This window comes from Chionomys nivalis, chromosome 1 (genome assembly GCF_950005125.1).
Source record: "Chionomys nivalis chromosome 1, mChiNiv1.1, whole genome shotgun sequence".
Lineage (NCBI taxonomy): Eukaryota > Metazoa > Chordata > Mammalia > Rodentia > Cricetidae > Chionomys > Chionomys nivalis.
In genome coordinates this window covers 199313710-199337422 of record NC_080086.1, presented here as the reverse complement: position 1 = coordinate 199337422, position 23713 = coordinate 199313710, and the positions used below count along the sequence as shown (strand labels likewise).

At 41.1% G+C, this 23713-nt stretch overlaps 2 protein-coding genes across 9 annotated transcripts in view; one reads left to right on the top strand and one right to left on the bottom strand.

Moving 5' to 3' along the window:
• The window catches only part of Ankib1 (ankyrin repeat and IBR domain containing 1), a 157441-nt gene extending 152693 nt beyond the window's left edge, over positions 1-4748 (top strand). For 7 of the 8 annotated variants that reach the window (XM_057765633.1, XM_057765599.1, XM_057765625.1 and 4 more), the window contains 2 exons: positions 1246-1379; positions 1715-4748. In XM_057765633.1, the coding sequence (XP_057621616.1) occupies positions 1246-1379; positions 1715-2455 (875 nt within the window). In that variant the 3' untranslated portion in view covers positions 2456-4748. Of the gene's footprint in view, positions 1-1242; positions 1380-1714 lie in introns of all 8 variants that reach the window. The other variant, XM_057765607.1, reaches the window with a different exon arrangement.
• An 11899-nt stretch (positions 4749-16647) lies between these two features.
• LOC130864450 (protein lifeguard 2-like) overlaps positions 16648-23713 on the bottom strand; it is a 52194-nt gene continuing 45128 nt past the window's right edge. Inside the window, exon 10 of the mRNA XM_057754902.1 lies at positions 16648-16791. Coding sequence (XP_057610885.1) covers positions 16648-16791 — 144 coding nt within the window. The remainder of the gene's footprint in view (positions 16792-23713) is intronic.

The window sequence follows — 23713 nt, the reverse complement described above, 5'->3', positions numbered from 1 at the left end:
GGTCACAGACCCCATTTAAGTGCTCGGTCTCCTGAAAGGGCCAGAGCTATTCATTCAACTAGCACGAACCAGGAAGCCTTTTTGGTTTTTCGAGACAGGGTTTCTCTGTAGCTTTGGTGCCTGTCCTGGAACTAGCTCTTGTAGACCAGGCTGGCCTCAAACTCCCAGAGATCCGCCTGCCTCTGCCTCCCGAGTGCTGGGATTAAAGGCGTGCGCCACCACCACCCAGCTACCAGGAAGCCTTTTTAAAGGGGCTGTGTGTTGTGTTTTTGTTTTTTTGTTAGCTGCTAATGATAAATCAGGAAGACCTCTCTTAAATGAGCCACTGTGCCCCTGCTTGCCACCAGTGAACAGAGCCCATCCGAAAAAAAAAAAATGCAGCTAAACTTTGGTTTTTTTGTGTGTCTAGAATTTTTTATAAGCTCTCTCAGGTTTTATGTGAATTTAGCTGGCACACGGTTGGCACGCCAATCAGTTTGCAGAGACTTCTCATTCATTTCCCTGCTGCCCAGACATGAAATAAACACAGAAAAACTATATTAATTGCAATACTGTTTGGCCAATAGCTTAAGCCTAATTCTAGCTAACTCTTATATCCTAAACTAACCCATTTCTATTAATCTATGTATTGACATGTCCTTGTGGCCTACCTACAGTAAGGTTCCATCCGACATTTGGCATCTGTCTCCTGCAGCAGCTTCATAGCTCCTCCTTGACTCTGCCTACTTTATATATGATTAAAGATTATATATATATATATAATCTTCTAGCCTGGCTTTACTCTGTTAAGCATTGGCCGGAAGCAGCTTCTTTATTAACTAATGACAATAAATATATTCACAGTATACATCACCTCCCACATCATAGACTGTAATAACAGAATCAATTGAACTGCCGATTGGTTCTTGAGGCTATTGTCATTCCAGAACTGTTTAATTTTATGAAATCTGAAGATAAAAATACTGAAATTCATTGTAACTCAGGAAAAAGGAGTAAACAGTAGAACCTGCATTAATGAAAGTCATAGATTGCAAACAGTCTAAAAAATGCTCACAGATTTGCAGTGATCACACTAGATACCTGTTATTGTTTACAATCAGACCTGCTAAAAAGGGCAGGAAATGAAGTGGATATGAATGTGAGTTTTCACTAGCATTAAAGGAGACCTGCCAGTTTAGAGGTGTATGAAGACAGCTGTGTCTCCTTGTCGCTAAATTGTCTGTGGTGCAAATTACTTTCAAGCAGATATGCCAGAAGGTGGCAGCAGCCTCAGGCCTGGTGCATCCGTGGTAAGCTCTGCATCCATGAGTGTGCTGCATAGCTCTTCCCTTCGAGACTACAGCCCTGCCAGTCGCTCTGGAAACCAGGACTCTCTGCAGGTAACCTTGCTGGTGGCGTGACACCATGCTTTTGTTCCTTCTCTGCTCAGTGGTTTGTGGGGTTTACTTTTACTGGTTTCCTCTTTCTTCCTAATATGGTAGTTTTGTTTTAATGATAAAGGATAAAAAGTCTTCTTGTATTTCAGGTTTATGTTAGGTATATTTTCCCTTTTATCAAAGGCAAGGAGAAAATGGTAAGATGTAAATATGTAAAGTAACTTGTAGAATTAGAAGTAGTATTAATTATCTGAGAAAGGAAACTGGTAAGTGTGATTAGGTTAAGTAATGTTTCCTTTAGTCAAATTTTAATGTGACTTTATTTTTCATTGCCTCAGGCTCTGAGTTCCTTAGATGAAGATGACCCCAATATACTTCTTGCTATACAGTTGTCACTGCAAGAGTCTGGACTGGCCATCGATGATGAAACCAGAGACTTCCTTAATAACGAGGTATCCCTGGGAGCCATAGGCACTTCTTTACCTTCGCGGCTAGACTCTGTACCCAGGAGCACAGACAGTCCTCGGGCTACAGTAAGCAGCTCTGAGCTACTGGAACTTGGTGACAGCCTCATGAGACTGGGAGCAGACGGCGACCCATTTTCAACTGACACTTTGAGTTCACGACCTCTCAGTGAACCGAGAAGTGATTTTTGTCCCTCTTCCAGTGACCTTGACTCAGCTGGCCAGGACCCCAGTGCCAGTGACAATCTTCTTGGCAATATTATGGCTTGGTTTCATGACATGAACCCTCAGAGCATCGCCCTGATTCCTCCAGCAACAGCCATGGAAATGAGTGCAGAGCCTCAGCTTCCCTGTGTCAGAGCTGGGTCAGAAGGTGTGAGGGATGTGAGACTGGTGTCTCCAGAAGACTCGGTGTCCAAAATTGCTGGTGTCCATGAAGGCGAAAGAACCCAGAGGGAAGAAAAACCTCGGGAAGAGAATATTCTGGCCGGGGAAGAGTTGTCTCAAGTTGGTGACAGTAGCAATGAGGCAGTCAGCAGAGGGGATCTGTCAGATGCTGCCAGTCAAACCCCTCAAACCTCAAGTGACTGGCTCGAGCACGTACATTTAGTATGAGTGGCACGTGTTTGCTCTCCAGGTGAATCGCAGTACAGGGGGTATGTTAGGTGGAGTTTGCTTTATAGAGACTTTGATTCACTCAGTTTGAACTCAGTTATAAACCATTGATGTTAGGATTGAATGCAAAGGTGTTCCCTCGGATGATAGCTTCAGCGTCGATTTTAACCTTACAGGTAATTTTCTTTTGTGTTTGTCCCTTTTTCCATGACAAAAGAAGAGCAGGAGAGAACACAATGGAATAATGGGTTGACATCCACGTTCTCAGAGAATGCAGTGCTCTGTCTAGCCTGGGGTTGACAGTATTAAGTTGACCACTTATATCAAAAGCTTACTCCTTAATCCTCTGATGGCTTTCCTCTTTTTTAAAACAGTGAGACGTTTTCTTCATTTTAAAAGCTGGACTGATAGAGTGTGTCCTCAGTGTCTATGTCTATGTCCCTTGTTGTCCCAGCAGTGTGAGCTGTGGTGTCTGTGCTGCTTCTAGTACCTGTCTACCACAGTGTGACTTTCTTTTTCCCACATGGATCAAAGATTCCTTCTCATGTCTATTCACCGTCCAATTGTGCCAAACTCTGACTCCAGCGCTGACTAACAAGACGTTCAGGTGTGCAGCATCCTAGTGTGCTCCAGGGCAGTGTCAGCGTTGTCGGGGAGTAAAAGGTGCCACTCGGTAGTAATGATGTTCCAGAATTTAATGGGCTTTTGTTGCCATGGAGACTGCATTTAAATAAATGTAGCCTGTAGCTTAAGTAAACTAAAGCTAATGCTGCTGTTAAAACAGTTTATTTTAATATTAAAATACAGTTGATTAGCAACAGCGGTGCTGTATTTAAGAGACACTTTATTGGAAGTGCAATCATAGTTCTTTCTTTTCACAATTTTACAGTGCATTCTAATTACTAATGGGTGCAATTACTTTTAATGGTGTTTTATAACATAGAAAAACTGGAGTTTTCATGAGTTACAGTAAATCCCATAGTTATTAAAAAATTCAATACAACATCCTACACAACATGTTACCGTGCCTTTGCCTAACCTAAATGGGTAGTTGCCAGTTAAGTAAGTCAGTAATTCAAATTTCAATGTCTCTTCTGAAGTAACTCTGCTATGAATTGCAAAGACCTCCATGAAACCACCCATGGCCTTGCCTTTACAGTAACTATGACAACTAAGTGTTCAATTTGTTTGCCTAGATAGCAAATGCTGCTGTGTTTGTTCTCTTGTGCAGAACTCATCTGCTGTGTGATCACTGTTTAGTATTGACAACCCAACCTCCTAGTTACCAGTGTCCTACTGTGAAGAAATACTGGTCTTAGTTCTAGTTAAGATACAGTGGTACAGTGTGTCATTAATACTAGAGTAAACTGTTGGAATGGCTCTTTTACTTATTATTATTAAAGCTAGCATAACATAAGCAAAATAGATACAAGGAGCACTCCATGTAGTGCTTTGCCATTGTTACCAGAAACCAAAATTTCTATACTGAGTTTGTACAGGTAAGTCCTAGGCCAGGTAGAAGATTGTCTTTCATATTGATGTCCATAATTATTGTTCTTATTACCTCTTTTTCAAACCTTGTTTTTGAAATATTCATGTACTTTGATTTCAAATGGCCAAAACATTGTACCTGAGTATTTACTGGTAATTATTCATGGATATCAAGAGTTCCTAATAGTTTTTATTTCTCCAGTTATCACAGCATTGATATGAGTCCCTTTAAAGTTAGTGGGGCAAATGCAAACTTTGTCTATAGTGTATTACTGTATGTTAAACTGAAATAGTCTTAAAGAATTTTTAATTTGGATTAAAAATATGAACACCATAAAGTTTCTAGACCAGGGTGTAACTTTTCCAGTAGAAAGCACTTGTATCCCTAGAGACATCTTGCACAGCCGCAGTGAGGAGAGGAGGGGCCTGTGGAGACCATGTGAGCTGGGCCTCTGTCCCCTTGCCCTGTGCAGTGCCTGTCATGATGTACTGGTTTCCTGGGTGTAAAACTATCATTTTCCGGTTTGTACTTCCTTGGTACATATTTTAAAAACAGCACAGTCATTGACTTTCCAATTCAGTAATAAAGTTTGGCAAAGCCTATTTTGTAAACAACTTTAATTTTATAATGTAAAAAAAAAATTAATCTAACCTTGACTTGTTATTTGCACTTTCATAGTCTATACTTGATACATTCCCACTTTATATACAGTAGGGTTCTACAGACCTGTAGATGTTTGGCCAAATGAATGCTGTTGATAATATGTAAAATTCTTTGATTAAACATTTATTACTTAAACTATTTCCATTTTGTCTCACTAAATCATAAACTTCATTTTAAACTAATTAGGAAGTAAATTTTGCTTTATGTTAAATACCCTCCAAAATGATGCTATTAATTTGGTTCTGCCATTTAATTGATTAGTGCCTAATATTTTTTATAGTAGCCCATTTGTTGAACATTGTACACCCCAAAGATAAATTTGAATTCACTATATAATACTCTATTAAAATTTGCTGAACATTGTACACCCCAAAGATTGAATTCACTATATGATACTACATTAAAATTATGAAATTAGATAAACTCGATTTCATTATATGACAAGTATTAAAATTATGAATTTAGTGCTCATTTTCATTTCTCTAGCTTTGTGAGGAAAATGTCATTTCCTTAAAATCTAATAGAAGAAGAGGAAAGGTAATATAGAACTTCAATTTCTGTTTTGTGAAATTGGGAGGAAAAAATGTATGCCTTGTAAATAGAAGGTCATGCCTCTCACCACCTTGTTCTCTGGTTTCCAGTGAACACAGCCCTTTGTGTTCCACCTTCAGGGTATGTGCATCAGTTCCAGGCCACTAGATGCCACTGAGTACCTTAGCATCGTGCCTTTTATGTATGCCTTTCATTGTGTGGATCTGAAAACACCTCCAGAGTTCACATGCTAAGTCCTTCCTTCAAGGTATCTTTTGTAGCCACTAGTTGCAGTTCTTTGTTTTACTCTTTTGACTCTGCTCTCTGGGGGCCCTGCCACCTAGCTTCCAAATAAATTACACAGAGACTTATTCTTGTTTATAAATGCCCAGCCTTAGCTTGGCTTGTTTCTAGCCAGGTTTTTGTAAACTATCCTGTCTACCTTTTGCCTCTCTATTTTGCCTTTCTCTGTTTCTATGTGACTTTTCTTTCCTTAGTATTTCATGTATGGCTGTGTGGTGGGTTGACTGACCCCTTCTTTTCTTGCTCCTTGGTCTCCCTGTCCCCAGATTTCTCCTCTTTTATTCTCTCTGCCTGCCAGCTCTGCCTATCCTTTCTCCTGCCTTGCTATTGGCTATTCAGCTCTTTATTAGACCAATCAGGTGTTTTAGACAGGCAAAGTAACACAGCTTCACAGAGTTAAACAAATTTACATAAAAGAATGCAGGACATCTTTGCATCATTAAACAAATGTTCCACGGCATAAACAAATGTAACACATCTTAAATAATATTCCACAATAACTAGTCTCATCTTTATTTTTTCAGTCCTAGATAACCTGTTGCCTGACCTGAGGCTTACTGAAGTTCAGTTATTTTAAAATTGTTATGGTTAGTCTCCAAAGCGTAAAACTTTGGAACCTAACATTAAACCATGGTAGGAAGTGGGACCAGTGGGGGTGGAGCTGACATAATTGCATAGGGAAAGGCTGTCCCTTTGCTCAGCTCTTAGAGCCTTCCCTCACCTCAGCATAGCACTGGGCCATAATTGTGGCATCCTCTCTTTAGCTACTGTTGCCTTGTTGGTTCCTATAACATCATCAGAGCCCATAGATGAGGCTTCTAGAAAGACAAAAGTGGCTCTCACCTAGACTGCTTTTTGTGGCAGTTGTTATTTTAGAAGCAGCAGTTTTTCATTTTGTTTGTCTTTTTTCTTCAGTATTGGGCATTGATCCCTACAACAGTTAGTAAAGAACATGGCTCTTATGGTATTCACTGAAGTCTGAAGTCTGCTTATAATTGAAATAGTTGACAAACTGAATGGTGGCCCAAAGTTCTGGAGGAATTATTCTTCAGTCTTTGAAGCTAATTTGGCAGTGTTCTTAGTCAGGATTTCTACATCTCCTAGTCCCTTGTTTCCCTGGTGCTTCTTCTGCAAGGGCCTACTCTTCATGAGACATCAGCTTATAAACAGGTTAAGAGACACACAAGTAAACAGAATAGCATGAAGATAATAGCTGGAAGAAACTCATTCTGGAATCCTTGTATGCCTGTTCATCTGCTGTGTATTTAAGACCAGTGTGAAACAGTTCCTTTATCCATTCAGATCTGGAGAGATTACACTGAATTGCAAACAGGAACCACTCACTTGGGACCTTTAGCTTTACTTACCCATTACAGAAAATGCTCCTAAAACATATCTGTTACAGGAGCCGAGGAGGTCTGTCAGCTACAGGTCACACTGTCCCTCATCCAGGAGGTGGGGACCATGGGAGGGAGGCTGCACGCTGGTAGCTACTCTGTGACTGTAGGCCTAAGAACAATTTGCACTATCTCTGTGTTTGTCTAACTAGTACCCTTCAGACTCGAGAATAGCCCAAACTGTCTGCTCTAAGTGTAGTACATTCCTCATGCTGAGGATTTTTCAAATGCAACAGAAGCCCACTCATACCTGGTACCATCCAGGCCCCTGTGTTTCTCCCTGTGGGACTGGACGTATGGAGGACTGATGCAAAGCTGCCTTCTGCACCTTCAAGGTGAGCTCTTTGCCTCTGACCCCAATCTCCTGTCTTTGCCAGCATGCCTGAGAGGGGGACAGTGTAACTAGCTTGTAAGGACAAAATGAAGCCCTAGACCAGAAGTTTTGACAGGGACAACAGGATGCTGAAGATTGTCTGGAAAGGAAACTGAGTCAAAAGAATGTAACCATGGAAGTTTACGAGTCCTGGGGTATAGTAGAGAAAGTTCTCGCCTGAGTGATAGGGTTGAGGTGAGGAATGAAGGGAACCTGTGGGGTTCCAAGGTTTTATCTGGTAATGTAGTTTATAGCAGTGGTTCTCAAGCTGTGGGTCACGACCCCAGGGTTGAATGACATTTTTACAGTAGTCACCTATGACCATGAGAAAACACTTATTTCTGATGGTCTTAGGAACTGGAGACCGCTCCTCTATCTACCCACATGCAGACACCCACAGAGGACTACCCAGAACTGACAGGGTCACAGAATCAGGAAGGTTGAGAACTGACTAGAGGGTTAGCCCTAGAGGAAGGACTGGAATTAGTTTCATTTATTTATTTATTTATTTATTTAAGATTTCTGTCTCTTCTCCGCCACCGCCTCCCATATCCCTCCCCGTCCCCCAATCAATTCCCCCTCTCTCATCAGCCCTAAGAGCAGTCAGGGTTCCCTGCCCTGTGGGGAGTCCAAGGACCTCCCACCTCCTTCCAGGTCTATTAAGGTGAACATTCAAACAGCCTAGGCTCCCACAAAGCCAGTATGTGCAGAAGGATCAAAACCCAATGCCATTGTTCTTGACTTCTCAGCAGTCCTCAATGTCCGCTATGTTCAGTGAGTCCGTTATTATCCCATGCTTTTTCAGACCCAGTCCAGCTGGCCTTGGTGAGTTCCCGAAAGAACATCCCCATTGTCTCAGTATGTGGGTGTACCCCTCATGGCCCTGAATTAGTAAACAGATGGCAAGTAGGCAGGCAGCAAAAGGGACATTTTTTAATGGCACGCAGCAGTTTTGTGTCTCTAGCTGAAAGGCAGTGTGGCCCTGGTAAATCATACCCAAAATCAGAACCTTGATCTCTGAGAGCTTTTCATAGTGGACTAAAAACACTGAAAGAACTTTTGTTTGAGCAATAGGTAGTAGGTGCATTGTTCAAATGCAAGAGCAAACATAAAGTTCTAAGGGTTTAGAGCAAGCACAGCCAAATGCTAACTTAGAGGCAAGGAACATTGTGCTGGGTGCAAAGGGCAGAGAAGGTGTCAGAGTCTGACAGCCATTTCCAGGACAGGAAGCTTCAGGGCCCAGGTTCTCTGCGTGCTGAGGTCATAGCCACAGAGTAGTTTGCAGTCTGGAGCAAGGGCTACAGACTAATGGACTGACTTGCCCACTCCCTGCAACTAGACTCTTCCCCTCCCAGGATGAGTGCTAAGTCTTCTGCTACTCATAGCTGACAGATCTCCTCAGCTCCTGAAATGGATATGGTTTTGGAGCATGTTCAGTAATGGGGAGGGGAAGCTAATGGTCTGGAAGAGGGGGAGGGCCTGAGGGTAATCCAGTGTAACGTAGCCTCCAGATCTGAATGTATATAGAACTGTATTATGATCCCACACCACCAGTTTCACAGTGGTCATTGGCATGCCCCAGTCAGAGGCCTCCACATACAAAAAAGTAACAGTGACACATGTAAATTGTTGCTCTGCCAGTCCCCATAGTCCCCTTTCTGGTGGTCCAGCTGAAACAAATATAGTGGAACCCTGTAGAAACCCCAGCAGTGAAGAGGAACGCACTGCCTTTGACTGGTTGAGTCAGAACCACAGGTCTTTTCCCGGTCCAACATCGCCCTCTGCCAGATGTTGCCTGTAAATACACTTTTTTAATTTTTGAAAATTTTATAGGTACCCAATTTGTGTCATCTTTCCCACCCTCTGCAACTCCTCCCATGTGCTCCCCACTCTTTTTCAAGTTCATGATCTCTAACTTTATTATTATTAAATATACGTACTCGCATGTACAGCCACTGAGTCCATTTAGTGTTACTTGTTGATATATTTAGGGCTGATTGCTTGGGATTGGATGAACTTTTGGGAGCTCCTTCATGGAGAAGACTTGAGTCTCCCTCCCTTAGCAACCACTAATTGCCTGTAGTTCTTCATCTAAGAATGAAGCTTGTGAAGTTTCCCTTATCCACATTGGAATGCCAAGTAGAAGTGTACTCATTTTTGTTGTTTCTAGTTTTTTTAAATTTTTAATTTGTATGTATAGTGTTTTGCCTGCCTGTATTATATGCACCACATTAATGCCTGCTGCCTACAATGCCTTGAAAGCCAAGAAACAACAATACCACAGTCCAACCTTGCCTGTGCCTTCTGCTTTTCTCCTTCCTGTAGTCATGAATTATTGAATTATTTTACAAACTTAAGGGAACAAATGTATTTGGTTATCCTGATTCACCCACCCTGAGAATTGTGCCCAGGAAAAGAATCTTCTCTGCCACAGGGCTCAAGTTTCAGAAAATCAAAGCAAAGGCCTCCTTATAAGACTGACTGAATTACAGCAAAAATTCAAGTCTCATTATGAGAGGGTCTCAGAGTTTAAAATAAGGGCATTAGTTGTTAACAAATGAGATCCTGTAACTTGGGGTGGAGATATGTGGGAGAACCCCATTGAGGCTGAGAACTTTGAGCCCTCAGATTCTCAAGGGTTTATCTCAGGTCTCTCCAACCCCTGAAATACTGCCTTTTCCACCACTGACTGAGGAAATCGATCCTTCATTGTCTGCTAAACCACATCTCCCTTTAACTCTCTTACCTGGCCAGTGCAAAAAATAGATGGATCATGGATACTGACACTTGACTATCAATAACTCAATCATGTAGTAACTCCAATTACAGCTGCAGCACCAGATGTGGTGTCCTTACTTAAGCAAATTAACATATCTATTGGCATGTGGTATGCAGCTATTGATTTGGCAAATGACCTTTTCTCGATAACTATCCATCAGGACTGCCAGAAGCAATTTACTTTCAGTTGGCAAGACTTCCAGTATACCTTTACAATTTTACCTGAAGGATATATAAACACCGGATCTGTGTCAAAAATTTTTTCAAAGGAATCTTGTCTGTCTGTTGCACAAAAACACCACATTGGTGCACCATTTTGATATGTTGTTTGGACCCAGTGAGCAGGAGATAACAACCACTTTGGACTTGGTAACATATATGTCCATCAGAGGATGGGAAATAAATCCAACCAATATTCAAGGACTCTCTACCTCAGTGAAATTCTTAGGAATCCAGTGGTGTGGGGCAGGCAGAGGTGAATCTGCCCTTCCCACCAACAAGCAAACACAGCCTTTAGTGGGGCCATTTGGATTCTGGAGACAGCACATTCCTCACTTAGATGTGTCACTCCTACACATAGACCCAAGTGTCTGGGAAAGCTGCTTGCTTTGAGTCAGGGCTGGAACAACAGAAGGATCTTCAACAAATCCTACTGCAGGAAACAATGGAGAGGCATGCATCAGGTTAGAGTCTGTGACTCCTGGGGCACTGTGTGCCTTTCAGTTCCTGAGAAACCAAGGCACCCCCTCAGGCAGTGAAGCATTCAGGCCACTTTGTCTTTCTCTGTATGTTCCTTTAGAAGTTAAGAAACCATGGAAACTTGATAGAAAGTTGATCTTAGACATTAATCGTGGGTATACCCTGTATAGTTTGCAAATGTCATTTTACCTTGGCAAATACAGCTATATTGATCCTGGCAATTACTATATTCTGTTTCTGATAAGGGTATAAAAAGTCTGATTGCTTTCGTAAAAACTGTTATAGTCTTAGCCTTGCTGGGGCCTCTCCATCCTGAGTCTGAGGTTTAATTCCTTGACCAGCCCCTATCAGGTAACATTGGCCCAGTAAGTAAGTACGGATCCTCTACCACTTGGATCCAACAGACCTAATGGTTCCTGAGGTATCAGTAGCAGAAAGACATGCTGTTTGGAGCCTTTTTCGGGCTTCTATAGGTGAACTACAGAAGAGACCTTTGGGATTTGGAGTCCTGGGATTAAAGGTATATTCCACCATTCCTTGGCCAATATGGCTGACTAGTATGGCTGCTTTGCCCACTGATGCTCAGACAAGCTATATTTATTAAAACACAAAATACCACTATAGCTTCTGACCAAAGACCTCACTTTACAGCCAGAGAAGTGCAACAGTGGGCCCATGATCGTAAAATCCACTGAAATAGCAAGCCCGATAGATTAAATGGTCTTTTGAAGACACAGTTAAAACATCAACAAGATGGCAGCAGCCTGGAGGACTGGGACAGAGTTCTCCAAAGGGTGGTACATGCTTTGAATCAATATCCAATATGTAGTATGGTTTTTCCCATAGGTAGGATCTATGGATATAGGAATCAAGAGGTGGAATGCACTCACTGTTGCCCCTAATGACCCACTAGAAAAAATTTTGCTTCTTGTGATACTGAGTTCTGCTGGCCTACAAGTTTTGGTTCCAGAGCAGGGGGGAGGGGTGCTACTGCCAGGAGCCACAACAAATATTCTGTTGAACTCAGATTTCCTATGGTCAATTTGGACTTCTGATGCCCTCAAGTCAACAGGCTAAGAAAGAAATAAGTGTTAGGAGGGATGATTGATCCATATTTTTTTTCAAGGGAAAATTGGATCACTTCTCTATACTGGAGGTTAGAAAGATTCTGTCTGGAGTACAGTAGATCCTTTAGATCTTGGAATTATCCTGTCTTGTGATTAAAGTCAATGGGAAACTATGAACTACAACAGCCTAATCTAGGACAGATGACAAAGGGCACAGGCCTTCCGGAATGAAGGCAGTGGGTCGTTCCTTCCAGAAAAGAGCCAAGACCTGAAGAAGTCCTTGCTGAGGGTGGAGAAAATCCTGAACAGGTAATAGAGGAAGGTTATAAATATCAAAATACCAGCTAAGGCCTAGAGACCAGTAGCAGACACAAGAATTATAATTGACATCAGTGTTTTATTGTATTTTGTTAAAAATGTGCTTTTACAGATATTTGTATTTTCTTTCCTCAGTTTCTTTATCATGTAGTATAACATCAAGTAAGACACTGTCTGTGGTTAAGTTTTGAGATATCAAAAGAATATGTCCCTCAAGGGATATTATTACCTATTCTAAAACATTTTTGGTTGTAGCTATGTTAGGCATAATTATGACCTAGTTAAATATATAATGCATTTGTAATTATTCAAGGGTTAGTTATATCATGTTAGGTGCAATTATAACCTGGTTATTTGCTTTTATTTGGAAATTAAGCTTGACATAAGGAGATATGGTTGTATGTCAAGTTGTTAAGGAGTGGACTTGTGATGTCTATTCTTGGTTGTCAACTTGACTTTATCCAGAATTAACTAAAAGTCATATGGCTAGACATGCCTGTGAGGGATTATTGTCTTTTTTTGTTATTATTATTATTATTTACTAAAGATTTCTGTCTCCTCCCTGCCACCACCTCCCATTTCCCTCCCCCTCCCCCAATCAAGTCCCCCCTCTCTCGTCAGCCCTGAGAGCAATCAGGGTTCCCTGCCCTGTGGGAAGTCCAAGGACCTCCCACTTCCTTCCAGGTCTAGTAAGGTGAACATCCAAACAGCCTAGGCTCCCATAAAGCCAGTACGTGCAGTAGGATCAAAACCCAGTGCCATTGTTCTTGACTTCTCAGCAGTCCTCATTGTCCGCTATGTTCAGCAAGTCTGGTTTTATCCCATGCTTTTTCAGACCCAGTCCAGCTGGCCTTGGTGAGTTCCTGATAGAACATCCCCATTGTCTCAGTGTGTGGGTGCATCCCTCGCGGTCCTGACTTCCTTGCTCATGTTCTCTCTCCTTCTGCTCCTGATTTGTCCCTTGGGGTTTCAGTCCGGTGCTCCAATGTGGGACTCTGTCTCTGTCTCCTTTCATCGCCTGATGAAGGTTAATATCCAGGAAGATGACTATATGTTTTTCTTTGGGTTCGCCTTCTTATTTAGCTTCTCTAGGATCACAAATTATAGGCTCAATGTCCTTTATTTATGGCTAAAAACCAATTATGAGTGAGTACATCCCATGTTCCTCATTTTGGGTCTGGCTCACCTCACTCAGAATAGTGTTTTCTATTTCCGTCCATTTGCATGCAAAATTCAAGAAGTCATTGTTTTTTACTGCTGAGTAGTACTCTAATATGTATATATTCCATACTTTCTTTGTCCATTCTTCCATTGAAGGGCATCTAGGTTGTTTCCAGGTTCTGGCTATTACAAGCAATGCTGCTATGAACATAGTTGAACGTATACTTTTGTTGTATGATAAGGGCATCTCTTGGGTATATTCCCAAGAGTGGTATTGCTGGGTCCAGGGGTAGGTTGATCCGGAATTTCCTGAGAAACTGCCACACTGCTTTCCAAAGTGGTTGCACAAGTTTGCATTCCCACCAGCAATGGATGAGTGTACCCCTTACTCCACAACCTCTCCAGCAAAGGCCATCATTGGTGTTTTTGATTTTAGCCAGTCTGACAGGTGTAAGATGGTATCTCAAAGTTGTCTTGATTTGCATTTCCCTGATCGCTAAGGAAGTTGAGCATGACCTTAAGTGTCTTTTGGCCATTTGAACTTCTTCTGTTGAGAATTCTCTGTTCAGTTCAGTGCCCCATTTTTTAATTGGGTTGATTAGCCTTTTACAGTCTAGTTTCTTGAGTTTTTTATATATTTTGGACATCAGACCTTTGTCAGTTGCGGGGTTGGTGAAGATCTTCTCCTAGTCAGTGGGTTGCCTTTCTGTCTTAGTGACAGTGTCCTTTGCTTTACAGAAGCTTCTCAGTCTCAGGAGGTCCCATTTATTCAATGATGTCCTTAGTGTTTGTGCTGCTGGGGTTATACGTAGGAAGTGTTCTCCTGTGCCCATGTGTTGTAGAGTACTTCCCACTTTCTCTTCTATCAGGTTCAGTGTGTTTGGACTGATATTGAGGTCTTTAATCCATTTGGACTTGAGTTTTGTGCATGGTGATAGATATGGATCTATTTCATTCTTCTACAGATTGACATCCAGTTTTGCCAGCACAATTTGTTGAAGATGCTCTCTTTTTTCCATTGTATACTTTTAGCTCCTTTATCAAAAATCAGGTGTTCATAGGTTTGTGGGTTAAGGTGGGGGTCTTTATTTGATTCCATTGGTTGACTTCTCTATTTTTATGCCAGTACCAAGCTGTTTTCAATACTGTAGCTCTGTAATATAGTTTGAAGTCAGGGATGGTAATGCCGCCAGACGATCCTTTATTGTATAAGATTGTTTTGGCTATCCTGGGTTTTTTGTTGTTTGTTTTTCCATATAAAGTTAGTTATTGTCTTCTCAAGGTCTGTGAAGAATTTTGGTGGGATTTTGATGGGGATTGCATTGAATCTATAGATTGCTTTTGGTAGAATTGCCATTTTTACTATGTTGATCCTCCCAGTCCAAGAGCAAGGGAGATCCTGGTGTCCTCTTCAATTTCTTTCTTCAAAGACTTAAAGTTCTTGTCAAATAGATCTTTCACTTCATTGGTCAGAGTTACCCCCAAGATATTTTATGCTATTTGTGGCTATCGTGAAAGGTGATGCTTCTCTGATTTCCCTCTCTGCTTCCTTATCCTTAATGTATATGAGGGCAACTGATTTTTTGGAGTTGATCTTGTATCCTGCTACATTAGTAAAGGTATTTATCAGCTGTAGGAGTTCTTTGGTAGAGTTTTTGGGGTCGCTTATGTATACTATCATATCATCTGCAAATAACGAAAGTTTAACTTCTTCCTTTCCAATTTGAATCCCCTTGATCCCCTTATGTTGTCTTATTGCTATTGCTAGAACTTCAAGCACTATATTGAAAGGGATTATTTTCTGAATTAAATCATTTGAAGTAAGAACACCCACTTTTAATCTGGATCTTTTAAGGTGGGAAGAGACACCTTTAATCTAGGCCATACTTCCTGCTAGCAGATTATATAAAGGGCATGAAAGAAGGAAGTTTTCACTCTTTGCCTGATTGCTTTCACTAGCAAGTCCATTCCTTTGCTGGCGTTGAAGCCCACTCCTTTGGGATTCTGACATATTCTGAAGACAAGCTGAGGCATCAAGCCTTGTGGAATGAACAACTACTGGATTCTTGAACCTTCTGTTGGGAGATAGCCATTATTGGACTAGCTGGATAACAGTTTATAAGCTATTCAGATAGATAGCTGTATTAGGGTAACTATTGCTGTGAAGAGACACCATGACCACAGCAGCTCTTATAAAGAAAACATATAATTGAGGTGGCTCACTTACAGTTTCAGAGGTTCAGTCCATTATCATCATGATGGGGAGCATGACATTGTGCAGGCAGACATGGTGCTGGAGCAGAAAGTGATACATCTTTCAGGCAAAAGGAAGTCAACTGACAGTCACACTCCTGAAGGAAGCTTAAGCAAAAGAGATCTGAAAGCCTGTCTCCACAGTGATGCACTTTCTTCAATAAGGCCACACCTAATAATGTAATAATGGCACTCCCTTTGGGGGTCATTTTTTTTAAATCATCATAGACAGACAGACAGACAGACAGACAGACAGACAGACAGACAGACAGACAGACAGATAGATAGATAGATAGATAGATAGATAGATAGATAGATAGATACAGATAGATAGATGGATGATAGATTCATCCTATAACTTCTGTTCCTAAAGAATCCTGACTAATATAGTTGGCAGAGAGCATTGGCTTTCAAGCTAGAAACACTGCAGAGATTGGTTTCACAGTAATATATGTAATACTACTTAACTGTACACAGAAACTGCTAAAGTGAAAATTTTTATGTATGTTTTAAAAACAATTTTAAAAGACATTTAGGATGTTATAAGGCCAGCTGGCCCAGACACTCAGATGAAGAGGTCCTTGAGTCAAGCACAAAAGTACAGGTTTATTGGTGGCATGCAGATGACACTCTGCCCTGAGCTTCTTTTCTCCGTACTTGATGAAAGAATTCTCTCCAGTCTAGCTGTGGAAAGTGGGAGAAACCAAGAATATTTGTTTGTCCTATTATTAAAGAAAAAAATGGCATGCTAACATACTCCTTTAGAATGTCCAAATGAAGACAAAGGGCATGTTTGGGGTTTTCTACAATCAGCTTTATTTATGTAAGGGTATTTACAGCTTTAAATCTTGCCTAGAAAACTTCAACAAAGCAATGGAAACCTTCTAAATGTATGTCAGTATATAATTGGGATACTCATTTTCTGAATTTATAGGAATCTGAAATGTTTTCATATGAATAAGAAAGTTTTTACCGTATGACAAGGGAAATAAGTATAACAGCAACCATCTACTGAATTCTTCACTTCTTTTGACATAAATGAATAAACAAGTAACTATGGAAGGAACTGTGAGTGGTCACCACTGAGTGCCTGCGCCTGGCAACACTCCACAGGCATCCCACGTTCCTTCTCAGCGTAAGCCAGCCTTGGCCATTGGCTATCGTCCAATCAGGTCCAAAATGAAAATGAAAAGGTTGATGATGTCCACATAGATGTTCAGAACAGCAAAAATGTACTCTTCGGGGTCTATCTCATAATGGTAGTGCCCCCCAACCATCATCTGCACGTCCATTACCAGGTACTAGAAGAGGAGGAAGAATCTATTTAGATTGGATCTACCAGGTAGGTGTCCTAAATGATGTGGGGAAAGTTATTTTATCATTAAGAAAAATGTAGCAGAGTTGGTAGAGTACTTGAATGGCATACATAAAGCCCTGGATTCCAGTCCATGTACCACACATGCCTGCAGTTCTAGAACACTGGAAATAGAGATAGGAAGGTCATAAGCTCAAAGTCATCATCAACTACATAAGTTTGAGGCTAGCTTGGGCTACATGAAACTACCTCAAAAATAGGGAAGGAAGGGAAGAAAGGAGGGGAATTGAAGTAAAATGATGCCGGAGGTCAGTTGTAACTGAATACATTATTAGAGCTTCAACCACTGTTGAAGTCATCATAGTTTGCACTCTGAGAGCAAGTATCTCATCCTCCTGAAATGCACAGTACCAAATCTGTATACTTCCTTTGCACCATTTGTGAATGATGTGTCCTGTATCAAGACCTTCCCATGCTCCTGCTGGATCAAACCAAAGATGCTTCCCAGACTCAGAGTAAGGACTGTTTTTTAACCCCATCCCTAAGGACTGTTTTAAGAACTTAAATCACACATCAAACCTCATACTTCAAAAACCTGTACTCTACAAAATTGGAAAATCAAAAAGAAATGGACAATTTTCTCAATAGATACCACTTATCAAAGTAAAATCAAGATCAGCTAAACAATTTAAATTGACATATAACTCCCAAGGAAATAGAAGCAGTCATTAAAAGTCTTCCAACCAGAAAAAAAGCCCAGGGCCAGGTGGGTTTTAGTGCATAATTCTACCAGACTTTCAAAGAAAAGATAATACCAGAATTCCTCAAATTCCACAAAATAAAATAGAATTATCAAATTCATTTTATGAGGCCACAGTCACCCTAATACTCCAACCAAAAACTCAACAAAAAGAGTTACAGACCAATTTCACTCATAAACATAAATGTAAAAAGATGCAACAAAATACAAAGAAACCTAATCTAAGAACACATCAAAAAGATCATCCACCATATAAATAGACTGAAAGGGTAAAAAATCATCTCATTAGATGCTGAAAAATCTAATTTTGCCTTTGATAAGATGCAACCCCCTTCAGAACAGATCAGAGGGGAAAGAGACATACTTAAACATAATAAAAGCAATATACAGCAGGCAGACAGCCAACATCAATTTAAATGGAGAGAAACCTAGAGCAATTCCACTAAAATCAAGGACAAGACAAGACAATGCTGTCTACACTCTCCATACTTATTCAATATAGTACTTGAACTTTTAACTAGAACAATAAGACACAATAAAGGAGATCGCGGGGATATGAACTGGAAAAGAAGTCAAAGTATTGCTAGATGATATTTGCATATAAGATAGTATACATAAACATATACATAAACAACCTCAGGAATTCTACCAGGAACACATTTGATTGGATACAAAATTAACTAAAAAAAAAAAAATCAATAGTCCTCCTATATACAAAGAATGGGTTGATAGAGAAATTAGGAAAACAACACTCTTTGCAATAAGCACATGTAGCACAAATAATAAAAACCCAGAGACAGATATTGGGCAAGCTGAAGATCAGAAAAGCAAAGAACCCAAGTCACTAGAGAGATCTTACCTCTACCAAGGCTCAAGGTGGCGATCCTGACCTCTGCATGACTGTAGACTGCAATGAGCTCTTGTCTCCTGCCTTATGTACCCCTCTCCACCTAGCCATATCACTTCTATCTCCACCTCCCTAGTGCTGGGAGCTCCTCTGTGTGAGTTTTGTTTCTCTTTTTAGACAGATGCAATCTCATGTAGTCCAGGGTGACCTTGAGTCCTGGGATTAAGGGGGGGAGAGAGTTTAACACAGATTCCTGCTGAATGGGGGTGCTGTTATTCGGGTCTTTTATGGGCTAACCTGTCTGCTAGGTTCATCTCAGTTGGCAGTTGAGCAAAGTAATTTTTTGAGGGTGTTCACAGCAACCTTTCAGGAGGGTGTGGTCTATCATACCATATTGTGATAGAAGTAATCCACAGGGTCGCATCCTCTGTGAAAACAAAAGAAGACCCTCTCCAAAGCATCATATCCTTAGACCCAAATTCTGAAGTCATAATACCCTAATATCCATTCTGGTTCCACTTGGCAGCCCATATAATGAAATGTCTCTCTGTACTTAGGAAAATTTTAAAGAAAACACAATAATACAAAGAATCCAGACTCTCTGTGAATTTTCCATTTTTACGGGGCTTATTTTTACTTATCACTTTTCTTTATTCTGTCTCTTTAAAGACTTTACCCTTTTTATTAAGGCATTAACTTTACTCTCTCTCTCTCTCTCTCTCTCTCTCTCTATATATATATATATATATATATATATATATATATATATATTCCTCTCTCAAGCCTTCGTACACTCATCCAACATTGTGATCCATTTAGTGGTCTGTTATGTCTGAGTCTGTTTTATTGTGAATCTATAATTTTTTTACTATCCAGGAGCATTTCTTAAAATGTTAAGCAGTTCTTAAAAACTTAAGTTGCACCATGTACAGGTAATATGGTACTGCCTGTGTCCTGCCCAGTCAAACCTTAACTGTGCTGTTATTATGGTAATTACGATAGTTCCTGCCTGAGGTCAGCATAGTTCAGCAAGGAGCAGCCACTCCTGCCTCAGATCCATTTGGTGCCCTGAGCTGTGCACAGTTCCAGGCACACAGCAAGTCCACATTGGAGCCGCACTCAGCAGTTTAACTCTGAGACTGAGCGCGCAGCACAGAAACTCTTTTCATCCAAGTTACATCCAAATCTGACACGCAGAGCACTGCACAGTCTGAAAACATCTCTATATGGCGGCAGGAATCCGCCATGCTCTTCCGCCTGCCTAAACCTGATTCTGTCCAGGTGCAGGCGAGGAGCGCTGAGCCATTGGCAAGCTCTCAGAGCACTCTCCTTCCGATCCCAAGTGGGAACACAAACATCCAGTCCCATAAAAGCCATTGAAATGCTTTAAAGCCAGAGTTTGCACTGGCGGCACAGCCCCAGGAAGCCGTGCTTTAAAATGACACAGCTTTTTTTTTTCTGCTGCTGTTGCTGAATCAGGAAATCTCTCTACAGCATGCCACCAACAAACAGCAAAAATCTGCATTAAACTCTGTTTTTTCTCTGTTTAAAATTAAGCTCTCTCAGGTTTTACGTGGAGTTTGTTACCACGATGGGCAGCCACTCTGTAGTAATAGGAGCGGTGGGCCTCTTCCCACCGCCTGGCTCCCAGCTAGCTTTACCCAAAATAATTACACGGAAACTGTATTCTTTTAAACACTGCCTGGCCCATTAGTTCCAGCCTCTTATTGGCTAGCTCTTACATATTGATCTAACCCATTTCTAATAATCTGTGTAGCACCACGAGGTGGCTTACCAGGGAAGATCTTTTTTTTTTTTTTTTTTATTTTCGAGACAGGGTTTCTCCGTAGCTTTTGGTTTCTGTCCTGGAACTAGCTTTTGTAGACCAGGCTGGCCTCGAACTCACAGAGATCCGCCTGCCTCTGCCTCCTGAGTGCTGGGATTAAAGGCATGCACCACCACCGCCCGGCTACCAGGGAAGATCTTAACCTGCGTCTGTGTTGAGTGGGAGAATCATGGCGACTGCCTGACTCGACTTCTTTCTCCCAGCATTCTGTTCTGTCTACTCCGCCTACCTAATATTCTGTCCTATCAGGGCCAAGGCAGTTTCTTTATTAACCAATGAAAGTAACACATAGACAGATAACCCTCCTCCATTATGTAGTAACTTAGCTCTGTACTCTGATCTTCAGGCAAGCTTTATTTAAAACAAATAAAATATCACTATAGCCTCAAATAATATAAAATATTTTGGTGTAACCCTAACCAAGCAAGTGAAAGACCTGTATGACAAGAACTTCAAGTCATTAAGGAAAAACATTGGAGAAGATACCATCTTCTGGTAAGATCTGCCTTGCTCATGGAGCAATAAGATTAATATAGTAAAAATAATACAGATTCAAGGCAATTCTTATCAAAATTCCAATACAATTTCTTACAGACCTTGAAGAAACAATGCTCAACTTCACATGAAAAAAAAAAAACTAGGATAACTAAAACAGTCCTTATGATAAAGGAAATTCTGGAGGTATAATCATCCTTGATTTCAAGTTGTACCACAGAACAATAGTAATAAAAACCACAGTGCTGACATAAAAAGCAAACAGTTGATCAATGGATTAAATGGAATCAAAGACCCGGAAGTAAATCCACACACCTATGGACATTTGGTTTTTGACAAAGAAGACAAAATTATACAATGTGGGGGAAAAGCATCTTCAACAAATGGTGCTGGTCTAAATGGATATCAGCATGTAGAAGAATGCAAATAAGATCCATATCACCCTGCACAAAACTCAAGTCCAAGTGAATCAAATACCTCAACATCAAACAAGATAAACTGAACCTAATAGAAGAGAAAGCGGATTAGCCCTGAACACACTGGCATAGGAGACAACTTCCTGAACAGAACAGCAATTGCACAGGTACTGTGATCAAAAATTAATAAATGGGACCTCATGGAACTGAAAAGCTTCTGTAAGGCAAATGACACTATCACAAGGGCAAAATGTCAGCCTACAGAATGGGAAAGATTTTTATCTTTATTTAGATATAAGTGTCTAATATCCAAAATAAACAACGAATTTAGGAAATTAGAAATCACAAAAACAACTATCCAATTTTAAAATGGAGTACAAATATAAACAGAATTCACAACAGAGTAAAGTCAAATGGCTAATAATCAAAGAAATGGTCAACAACATTCTTAAGCATCAAGGAAATGCAAATCAAAACTACTCTGATAAGATTGCCTAACAATATTGGGAGCATAGGGGTGGGAGAAGGGAGGGCAGAAAAGAAGGGGGGAACTTGAGGGAACAAGGTAGATGGGATGGGGGAGGGACAGAGATGAGAGCAAGGAAAGGGATATTTTGATTGAGGGGGCCATTATGAGGCTAGCAAGAAACCTGACACTAGAGAAATTTCCAGGAATCCAAAGGATGACCCCAGTTAAGACCCTAAGCAATAGAGGTGAGGGTTCCCGAGATGGCCTTGTCCTGTAGTCCGATTAATGAATGTCTTAAAAAGTGTTACCATAGAACCTTCATCCAGAAACTGATAAAAACAGAGGCAGAGGCCTACATCAGAGCACTGGGCTGAGCTCCCAAAGTCCAGTTCAAGAGTGGGAGGAGTGAGAATATGAGCAAAGGGGTCAAGACCATGATGGGGACACCCACTGAAACAGTCTACCTGAGCTAATGGGAGCTCACAAACTCCAGCCAGACAGGGAAGGAACCAGCATAGATTCAAACTAGTCTCTCTGAATGTGGTGACAGTTGTGTGGCTGGGACAGACTGCAGGACCACCAGGACTGGCAGTGCCATCAGGATTTATCCTTACCACTTGTACTGGCTTTTTGGAACCCATTCTCTTTGGATGGATACCTTACTCAACCTAGATTTAGTAGGTAGGGCCTTGAACCTTTCTCAGCAATGTGCCTTACCCTCTCTGAGGAGTGGATGGAATGGGAAGAATAGGTGGAGGGAAGAGAGTGGGTGTTGAGGTAAGGGTCACTTGTTCTTCCCAGCCACCAACTCCAGCCAGACAGAAAAGGAACCAGCAAAATACCAACTCAGGAAACCATATTACTTGCAATACTGTTTGGCCAATAGCTTATGCATATTTCTGGCTAAACTCACATTTTAAACCAACACATCTCTATTATTCTGTATATCATCATGTGGCTGTGTCTTACCAGCTAAAGTTCCCAGTGTCTGTATCAGGCAGTGGATCCATGGTTTCTCCTAACTCTGCCTTCCTCCTCCCGTGCTATAGGCCAAGCCAGTTTTCTTTGTTCATTAACCAATAAAATCAACACAGGACACATAGGACAACACATAGACAGTTCCCACACCAAGTGGGAAGTGGGATTGTATGTAAAACAAAAAAAGATAGTTTATTTTCCTTTTGAAAAAAATAATTAAATTATAAAAAAAAACTACTCTGAGATTCCATCTTGCACCAGTCAGAATGGCTAAGATCAGCAACACAAGTGACGACTGTGCTGATGAGGATATGGAGCAAGGGGAATACTCCTCCATTGCTGGTAAGAGTACAAACTTATATAGCCACTATGGAAATCAATATAGCAGTGTCTCAAAAAATTAGGATCAATCTACTTCAAGACGCAGATATACCACTCTTGGTCATATATCCAAAAGATGATCCATCTTACCACAAGAACACTTGCTTAACTATGTTCATTGAGGCTATATTCAAAACAGCCAGAAACTGAAAACAACCTAGGCACCCTGCATATATGTCACAGTTGTGTAACTGTGGGAGCAGAGGCTGCCTCTGACTTTGTTGCCTGATTTGGGGACCTTTTCCTCTTACTGGGTTGCCTCGTCCAGGCTTAATAGGAGAAGAGGTGCTTAGTTTCACAGCTACTTGATATCCATGGGGGGGGGGGGTCCTGCCCTTTTCTGAAGAGAAATGGAGGAGAAAAGGGTGGGCACAGAGAAAATGTGTGGGGAAGGGACTACAGGGAGAGGAGGGAGGGGAAACTGCAGTCAGGATGTAGGAACAAACAGTGATGGAAAGGAAGCTAATGTGGGTCACTTAAAACTTGGTGACACTCTCAGCACTCAGGCAGAAGCAGGCAGATCTCTCTGAGTTCAAGGTCAACCTGGTCTGCATAGCGTGTTTCAGGCCAGCCAGTGTTACATAGTGAGACCTGTCTTCACATTTTTCCCCTCAAAGCCTGAGACGCCTCAATAGGTACAAGGACTTGCTGCCAAGGCATGAGAACATAGAATCAAATCCTCAGTACTCATGTGTTTTTTTAAAACATGAACACCC